The 9,925-nt window shown below is 38.7% G+C and overlaps 1 protein-coding gene across 1 annotated transcript; it reads right to left on the reverse strand.

Annotated features, from left to right (window-relative positions):
- Positions 1-786: 786 nt before the first annotated feature.
- Positions 787-5,679, reverse strand: LOC118477900 (zinc finger protein 2-like). The gene is made up of 2 exons (XM_035970540.1): positions 4,395-5,679; positions 787-1,802 (listed from the first exon to the last, which is right to left on the reverse strand). Exons 1-2 carry the CDS (start codon positions 5,275-5,277, stop codon positions 856-858), a joined length of 1,830 nt encoding a protein of 609 aa, XP_035826433.1. The 5' UTR covers positions 5,278-5,679; the 3' UTR covers positions 787-855.
- Positions 5,680-9,925: the final 4,246 nt, after the last annotated feature.

The raw sequence follows: 9,925 nt of genomic DNA on the forward strand, positions 1-9,925 counted from the left end.
ACAGATCTCAAACTAGAAGAACCTAGATCTACTCTGAGCCAAGAGAGCGCAGAAACTCTCCGAAATCACAAAAGAGTTCCCCTATCGAGTCTGTATACTTTGTGACTTTGTTCCCGGTTACCGGGTCTGTATACACTCCCTACCAATAAAGCTGTAGGCCCAAAATTTGACGAGCACCTGATTCCATCGTGTCCGTATTTCTCCAGCAAGTCTCATTTTGCCTCGCTACACCCTAGTCCATCCAATACAAAGACTACCTCAAATTTCAGTCCGATTTATGGGCGATTCGCGGATGCTCTAGTGTAGTTCGCTCCTTCTTTCCTTTTGAACATTTGTTGTCCTAATCTCTCTCTCTCTTTTGTATATGTCACTCTTTTGCAACACTTCTAATCTCTGGAGCGGTTTGCTCCTTCTTTCCTATCAAGCATCTATCGTTTTTATCTCCCCTCCTTTTTTATATTTATTACCCCCTTGTAGCGCCTCTAATCTTCTGGCGCTCATATGACCTTATGCGCCGTAAAACCTCATTAAAACTTCTAATCTTCGGCATTTATCATATGAGCTTATTGTGCAGCAAGTGTAATAAAACTACTACTAAAAACAAAACTAAAAGTTAAAAAATCCTCAAAATTGTGTCCTTTAGCCTGCAGCCAGTCCACAGTTAGTTAAACTTTGCAGCACAAATTTCACACCTGTATCTGGTCTTCTTTAGAAAGATAGATCATTTTTTACCCTGAACAGTCATCGTGTGGACCACAAAGAGTATGTCCCAAAATATTTGATACATTTTTTTTCTCAAGTGTTCTTTTGCGTCTCCATAGATGGTCTCTTTAAGTAAACCTGGCATCACAAATTTCACATTGTGTAAAGTCTTTCTAATCTGTGTGTTCTTTTATGACTCTGTAGATGTCCCCTCCATTTAAAAGAGGCACCACAAACTTCACACATGTAAGGTCTTTCTCCTGTGTGTGTTCTTTTGTGATCCTGTAGAGAATCACCACGTGTAAACGCGGCACCACAAACTTTACACTCGTAAGGCTTTTCTCCTGTGTGTATTCTTTTGTGATTCTGTAGATTGCTACCACGTGTAAACGTGGCACCACAAACTTCACACTTGTAAGGTTTTTCCCCTGTGTGTGTTCTTAAGTGACCCTGTAGATGTCCGCTCTGTGTAAATGTGGCATCACAAACTTCACACTTGTAAGGTTTTTCACCTGTGTGTGTTCTTTTGTGAACCTGCAGATTTCCGCTGAGTGTAAATGTGGCACCACACACTTTACACTTGTACGGTTTTTCCCCTGTGTGTGTTCTTTTGTGATCCTGTAGACTTCTACAACGTGTAAACGTGGCACCACAAACTTCACACTTGTACGGTTTTTCCCCTGTGTGTGTTCCTTTGTGATCCTGTAGACGTCTGCTCTTGGTAAATGCAGCACCACAAACTTCAGACTGGTGAGGCCTATCTCTTGTGTGGTTTTTTTCGTGTGTCTGAAAGTTACCTACTTCTGAAAACATTTCACCACAGACTTTACACTCGTGAGGTTTTTCCCGACCATGGTAGAGATTTCTGTTGTCCATCTGCTTGTCACCTGCTATGTTCTGATGGAGGTCACAGACTCTCTCCACAGCACCGATGTCACCAGAAGAGGTTTCTTTCCGGACACTGCCAACATTCTCTTCATAGACTCTTCGTCTTGTCAGAAATCTGCAGCTTGAACTTTGACCTTGTCTTCTCTGCATATCACTTGTCTGCTGTACCGAGTGACAGAAAGTCAGTGGCCTATGAGGGTAAGTTGAGACATCTGGAAAAGACAAATAATGGACAAGTTATCTAACCCTGACAGTAAAATGAAACATCTGGAAGAAGACAAAAATGATAAATTACATTCATGTCTTATTCTAACACTAATGACCAATGATAGGGTGAAACAACTGGAAAAAGTAAAAAATACACAAGCTATACCCAAGTTTTTGGGGGTTTTTAGTAGAGGTTTTACGGCGCTCGTAACTGCATAAAGTCATGTCATGAGCACCAGAAGATATTAGAGTTGTTACAAGAGAGTAACAAACATAAAAAAGAAGGAGGGGAGATAAGGACGATAGATGTTTGATAGGAAAGAAGAAGCAAACCACACCAGAGCACCCGCCAACCACCCACCTACCCAAGTTTATCTAACATATAAATAATATATTATAATGATTCTAATGACAGAAAAAGAATGATCAAGATGAGATGTGGCTGCTATCCTACACACTTAAAACACAAACCTAAAATTTACTATGACTGTCTACACATTCATCCCACTTGTGCTTTAAGTCCCTTTTCTCAAACACCATGTCATTTTTTTACATTTCAAGAGAAGGAACACAAAACAACTACAGGAACACTGGGTTATTTTCTGTAATCGTAAACATTGGAGACCTGTGATTTCTTTCCACCGACCCACAAAAGGAATGACAAAAAAGTGGTCAGCACGTCTGCGTTGTACAGGCATAAAGTCAAAGAAAAGACAGTTTGCCTTGTCGTGTCACCGTGTGATGGAATGAGGAAGTGGACAGTGAGTCTAATGACACTGACAATCGATGGAATGAGGAAGTGGACAGTGAGTCTAATGACACTGACAATCGATGGAATGAGGAAGTGGACAGTGAGTCTAATGACACTGACAATCGATGGAATGAGGAAGTGGACAGTGAGTCTAATGACACCGACAATCATTTACTGTAAAAAAAACAACCAACTTTCTTTTACTTTCAAAGGAGATGGTGCAGCACACATGTATCATAGCACAAAAATACAATATTCTATTATACACATTATGACATAATGTTATTTTGCCTAAATTGTCCAGCCTTTAGCTCTCCATGCCAAGCTGTAGCCACCAGTAGTTGTACCTCACTGCCATAAAAAAAACAGGCAACAAACCATTTGCTTTTCTCCTGTCCACAAACTAAAACCATAAAGTAAATTTAACGTCAGAAGAAACTTCAAAAGAACTGTGTCACCTCAGCTTGTCGATGTATCTGGCGACAAGGGGGCTCACAGTGATGCTAAAGGTCTGGGACTAATGAAAATCAGGTTAAAGGGGTTTTAAAATGTACCTCTATCTGTCAATCCCCGTTATATCGCCTACGACGGGATGAGCATGAAGTTGGCGGTACAGCGGGGCTGGCGGTACAGTAGTCTCTGCCTATACGCACGCCATACAAAAGCACGCTCTGCTCAAACGCACGCTCTCGTCATCTGACGGGTTTTTTAACTATATGATTTAGACGTACAAACGCACGGTCACTCCCTCTAAACGCACGCTCCAGTACTCGAAACACGCCGACAGGTAAAGCTTGACAAGGGGAAATTTTCACTACAACCTGCACAGCTTGGATAAGACAAGCCTAGAAAAGCGGATATTTGGTGAGACTGCCCCTCATGCTGAACAAAGACAGTGATGGACAGCGTTTTCACACCCAACTTTCCACAGACACATAGGTCTAGGACTTGTGGGTGAAAATATGTTGGGGGGTTGGTGGACTGAAATCTTATTTGATTGGACACTGGAAATGCATCTCTCTGAGAGAAGGTTTCTGACTGGTGTTTGGGTGACTGCATGTAATGTTTAGTTAGACCTAAGCCTATGATGCGCAACACGCGCGAATGCTCGTCAATGAATTTACGGTCGGGGGTGGTTGCTTGGAAAGCAACGTGGCTGGGCCGTCGTCTCTCTCTATGACTATCACTAACAATTTCCTTTTAGGCTATCTGTTCCAGACATTTTATGTTGCATATCATTGCATTGAGTCTGTCTTTCTGTACCCCCCCCCCCCCCCCCCCCCACCACCCTTCAACGCCTTTGTATTCGGGGAATCCTTCACAAAAAGTCACGTGTCATCACATTATCGGCCCAAAGTGACACCCACCCCAAAGGGAGGTCACTAGAATATCAAGGCAATGAGATGACTGCGTCCCTTCCTCCCTTTGCTAAGGTTCATGATGTAAACGCACGCTCCATTTAAACACACGCTAAGGAGCCCTCCTGAGCATCGTGCGTTTAGGCGGAGACTACAGTATAACGAGATAGCACCAATTTAAATATATAGTTCAACAGCAAATTCCATCGCTGCTACAGCTTTTTCTGATCCAATAAAAAGCAGATCTACTTTCAAACATTTTAAAACATTATATCTGTGGTATTCATCATTCTATTTTTTTAAAAGTCATTATAAACACTTTGATTCAATGAACATCAGGCCCAATAAACTTTAAATCATGCCAGTTTAACTGCACATGTACCTGGCATGACATAGAATTGCTCAATTGTTAACAACCTGTCAAACCGCATCAAGAAATTCAAAACGCACCGTATCGAAAAGTCCACACACAGAAGGATTCTACGTACCAGAACTTTCACCGTGATCCCAGCTGGCCCCGACAACAGATCCTGAACTTGTGACTGGATCGGCAGAGAAAGTTGAAGTTGGACTACTGGAAGCAACAACATCAGTGTCGGGGCTGGCACTCTGCTCCATACACAAGCTCCTCACATTGGTGATTTTCAGCTGTAGTCCTCCACCCTGACTCATGTGATCCTCAACAGACACGGGCTCAGTACACGTATCCTCCACATCTCCCACTTGTCCTTCTGTCTTTCCTACCTCTACAACGTCTGGACCTTCCCATTCTGATACTTCCTCTTTCACAAAATTCTCCACTTTTGGTCTCACTTCATCACCAAAGTCAGGAAAATGTCCAAATAGTGGTTCCGTTTTCACCGTACAGATATCTGTGAGGCACTCTGGTTTAATGACAGGTTTCACGTCTTCCTCCTCTGTACAGATAGGCTCATCTTTTACTACACTGTGTCTGAGAGTCAGGCTACTTTCACTTTCAACGTTCAGTTTGTCATTTGTCTCGGCCTTGACGTCACACCGACTTTCAAAACTGGGCTCTTCTTTTACTGACAGATGTTCCTCATCAACACCAACAGATTCACTTGCCCTACCTAAAATGTCATGTATTACATGATCTTCCCTTAAATAACTGTTAGTATAAAGAGTACCCGTACTAGATCTAGATCTAGATCTAGTCCCAGAACTAGACATAGGTTCACCTTTGCCTTTATTAACAACAATGCCAATGCTATCAATCCCAAGATTCACATCTTCTCCAGAAGAACAAGAAACAAATAAATCACAAGTGTTCACACATCCAGAGCCATTATCATATCCAGAGTTAAGTCTATACATTGTTATTGTTGTGTCTTCCTCACAGTTGACGTCCATTTGTTTAATAAAATTAATATTAGAGTTAGAGATCTAGATTCTAGATCTCCTCCAGATCTAGAGATCTAATCTAGATCTAGACAATGTCAATGATGACACTATTGACACTACCCTAACATGTACACACAATTACTTCAGTAAACGAATAAACAGTGCCATGAAGAGGAAAGTCTGACTTCATGTTCCAAATTTGATTCTGCACAATACGTTCAGGCATCTCTATAGATTCTTTAGATCCAGATCTAGGCCAATATTAATTATTATTGCGTCCATTTTCTTTTTGTACGATCAAACAAGTATGAAGAGCATTAAGACAGTTTCAGCGGTATAGTATGTAGATCTTGGCCTTCCACTCAGCTTTCAACAGTTGCATAATTATTATTATTCTTATTATTACTAGTAAAAGTTCCCGTTCTACGAACGGAGTAATAATGAAGGTGTATTAGGAAAGTTAAAAAGAGGAAAAAGACTGAAAACAGGAAAGAACAAAACATCAATATTTTACCTTGAATTTATCCATGTAGGCCTACATATGTGGCACCCCCTCTTGACTACCTCTACGGGTAATTAAGACTTCTTCCCCCTCCTCGAAGGCGTGGCTTTTTAGCACTTAAAAAAAAAAAAGATTTAGACCTACATGCCAATTGGCAATTGTTGCTTCCTAGAAGAGCCTAATCTAGATTCTAGATCTAGCAAATCTCGAAGGATTATAAAGACATAGGCCAATAATTGAAAGAAGGAGCCTAGACCCATAGATAGTAGATAGATGTAATGTAAGTTTAGAAATTCACATTTTAAGAAACTGACAGGCGTCACAGATGGCCTAGATTTCTATATCTATTCACAGAAGAAAAAATCCATTTTCAAGAATGCTTTCACGATTCTTGATCTCAATCTAGATTCGCCGAAAACCTAGTTCTTGACTCTAGATCTATTCGCGGCAGGAAAAAATCCACGTTCAATACTTTCATCATTCTTGATCTCGATCTAAGATTCACATATATATATATAGATCTAGCGTAGATCTAGATCTTAAAATCTATAATGCACAGAAAGAAAAATCCACTTTCAACATTCAAAAGGTTATCGAAATATCACAGATCTAGATTCTACTTTCTTTTCATGATTCTTCTTTATCTCGATTTAGATTTCGATTCTAGATCTAGACTTAAGATCTCATCTAGACCCTGAGCACTAAATCCACTGCAGGAGAAATCTACTTTCAATACTTTCATGACTTTTAATCTTGATCTAAATCTAGATCTAGATTCCAGATTATATGAAATCTAGACATACACACACATGCTGAACCTTTGACTTTGACCCATGAATACATTAAGTAGGCCTACGGTAGGCTACTCTTGGCGCTTTCGATGGTACCCTCTCTGTCACTCTCACCACCCTCCCTCTGCAGTGCTTTCTGGCCTCCTCTATCTCCCCCCCCCCCCCCCCTCTCTCTCTCTCTCTCTCTCTCTCTCTCTCTCTCTCTCTCTCTCTCTCTCTCTCTCTCTCTCTCTCTCTCTCTCTCTCTCTCTCTCTCTCTCTCTCAAGGTAGGATAACAAAAGAAAAAGTCCCCACCAGTAAACTCTCTGGTCCCCACTTTGTAACATGTGTATTATGTAGGCCTACTACTTTATTCGTCTTTTCCTTCTTTTTTTTCTCCTTCTCCCCCGCCTTCTCTTCTAATTCCTCCTCCTCCTTCTTTTTTTTCTTCTTCTTTTTCTTCTTCTTCTTCTTCTTCTTCTTCTTCTTCTTCCTCTTCTTCTTCTTCTTCTTCTTCTTCTTCTTCTTCTTCTTCTTCTTCTTTTTCACCTCCTCCTCCTCCTTCTTCTTTAATTTTCTTCTTCTTTTTCTTCTTCTTCTTCTTCTTCTTTTTCTTCTTCTTCTTCTTCTTCTTCTTCTTCTTCTTCTTCTTCTTCTTCTTCTTCTTCTTCTTCTTCTTCTTTTTCACCTCCTCCTCCTCCTCCTCCTCCTCCTCCTCCTCCTCCTCCTTCTTTTTTTCCTCCTCCTCCTCCTCCTCCTCCTCCTCCTCCTCCTCCTCCTTCTTCTTCTTCTTCTTCATTTCTCCTCCTCCATCTCCACCTACACCTCCTCCTCCTCTTCCTTCTTCTATGAGCGCTGTGAGAAGACGATCAAAAGCATGAGACTGAAACCGGGAATTCCTGTAAACATACTTTAAAGCATAATAAATGAACACAAAATATCCTTCGGCGCAGTCGGCACTCCGCAGTGAATATACAATTTCGAAACAAATGATGGCGATCGCTACAAAAGGACAGAATTTAACTTAAGATGGGCTTTCTTTTCACACATTTGATCTTAATGAAAATACAATAGTGCAACACTACGTTTCAAGTCATGGGTACGGTACTGGCAAACTTTCATATTTTTTCATTCCGTAGTTTCTGAGAATATAGGCCTACTGTTCGCAAAATTTGGCCTTAGCTCCATTAGTAGTAAGATTATTACTAAAATTACTTTTTATTATTATTATTATACTATTATTATTATTATTATTATTATACTATTATTATTATTATTATTATTATTATTATTATTATAAATTATTATTAGCATTTTAACATTATTATTATCATTGTTATAGGCCTACATTAACAAAAGTTTATTGAAGAGATACCGGTTTACAAATCCCCTTCTATCTATCTAAATGGGGCCTCCAGCCCATCTATCTATCTCTACATATATATGTGACTTGTCTCCTTTCTTGTCTTTAGCCTTAGTCACGTTCAACGAGAGGTCGGATCCAACGAGGACAACAAGCTGGTCCCGGCAACCTCGTTGAATGCGACACCCACTGTATTATGAGGGCCTACTGTACTGACTGAATTGAATTGATTCAGTCGTTGCCACCGCTTTTGATTGTCACCAAATTATTTTTTTTTTTTTTTTTTTTTTTTTTTTAAATAATTTATTTGTTGTTGTTTTTGGTTGTTTTTTTAATTAATTAAATTTTTTTTAAATATTTTTTTTTTTAATTATTTTTTTTAATTGTTTTTTTTAACCCCCAAAAAACCCAAAAACAAGAGCAAGGCAAAAATTGCCGCGGTTGACCCTTTGATTTTAAGGGCACTACGTCTAATTGCAAAGGCACCAAGGCAAGGTGCTGCAGCTCTGCATATTATTATAATTTGTGTCGATGTGCCTCTCTTTATTCAAGCAAACCTGGATCAATAAAAGCAACATAACAAACAACATTCAAGCAAACAAGCACTAAAAATGACATTGTTCATTATTGTGTCAACGTGCCTGTCTTTATTCAAGCAAACAAGCAAAACTCAAGTTCTCGACGTGAGTTATTCTTGGATTAAAGGCGCCACGAAAGAGAAAAGTCCACAGCGCTCGTATGTCTGCACAGGCCAGGGAGTGAAAGATGGGCATTGTGTCCCTTAGAAATAGATTATTGAGAAGAAAGATCTGGCCTCAGAGTGCCTTGATTGAGAAAATACTACACGTATTATTTATATATATATATATTATATATATATATATATATATATATATATATATATATATATCTGTCCCCGTAGAATTATGCGAATTTAGATGGCCAAATTATGCACAAAAAAAGCCAAATTATGCAAAAATTATGCAAGTTACCGTAACACCTTTCGTGACATGTTTTGCACTTTTTCAACACAAATTTTCATGACTTTTATGTTTTAAGAAGTACAGAAAAATTTAAAACAGAACATATTAGTATCAGTAATTTGTAGTGTATTTCGAAAGAAAACAATACACATCTGTAAAAAAAAATAAAAAACAACTAAAAAATATAATCTCTGTAACTTTCAGCTGTAGATCTAGATCTAGATCTAGATCTAGATCTGGGAAAGAAAAATATTTTTTTTTTTAATTTTTAAAAAAAGGACATCTGGACCTCTGATTCTGGCACATTACTAAAACCAGGAACACCTGTCAAACATGAAGCATCAGCAGACATGAGAACAACAACTTTTGATGGATTGAAAAATTGAACATGCTCAGGGAACAAAATCCCAAACCATAACCAAGATCTTCTACCAAGGGAAATAACCAGCTTTTCACTTACACAAGACTTAATACGGTGATTATTTCCCTTTAGTCACATGGCGAGGCGTTAATTAATAAAATTAATTGTTTTGTTTTTTTAAAAGAAAGGAAAAAAACGTGAAAAAACGCGGGGAATCCAAAATTATGTAAATGTGCAGAATTACGCAAAAAAAACGCACAATCGCATAATCCTACGGGCACAGATATATATATATATATAATAACCAGGTATGTCAAAGACACAGTTTTAATTAATATCGCACATTCAGAAAAGGACCTTCAGCTGCTTCTGGAAATACCCGGTAATGTTGAAGTGGGTGGTGAAATAAGGGGATATAAAATAGGAAGAAAACAGAATGCACAATTTTTTAAAACCCAAACAAAACAGTAGATCTAAATTAAATCGTAATCACATAAAATTAAAAGATAAATATCGTAATACAATCTTAGAACAGTTTTTTTTAAATTCTCCAATATAATACATGTAGAAATAAAAGAAAAATAGATCTAATGTCATATCCTGTAGTAATCCACTCTCATTTCTCATCCTTACAAACATCACATTTAATATACAGTGGAGTCCACTTATAACGAGTC

This window comes from Aplysia californica, unplaced genomic scaffold (genome assembly GCF_000002075.1).
Source record: "Aplysia californica isolate F4 #8 unplaced genomic scaffold, AplCal3.0 scaffold00282, whole genome shotgun sequence".
Taxonomy (NCBI): Eukaryota; Metazoa; Mollusca; class Gastropoda; order Aplysiida; family Aplysiidae; genus Aplysia; species Aplysia californica.

Excerpts from the sequence above, each read along its gene's own strand:
- LOC118477900 (XM_035970540.1), bottom strand. The coding sequence starts at position 5,277 with ATGGACGTCAACTGTGAGGAAGACACAACAATAACAATGTATAGACTT. Across the intron at positions 1,803-4,394 it reads GGATCACGGTGAAAGTTCTG|ATGTCTCAACTTACCCTCAT; the intron begins GTACGTAGAATC and ends TGTCTTTTCCAG.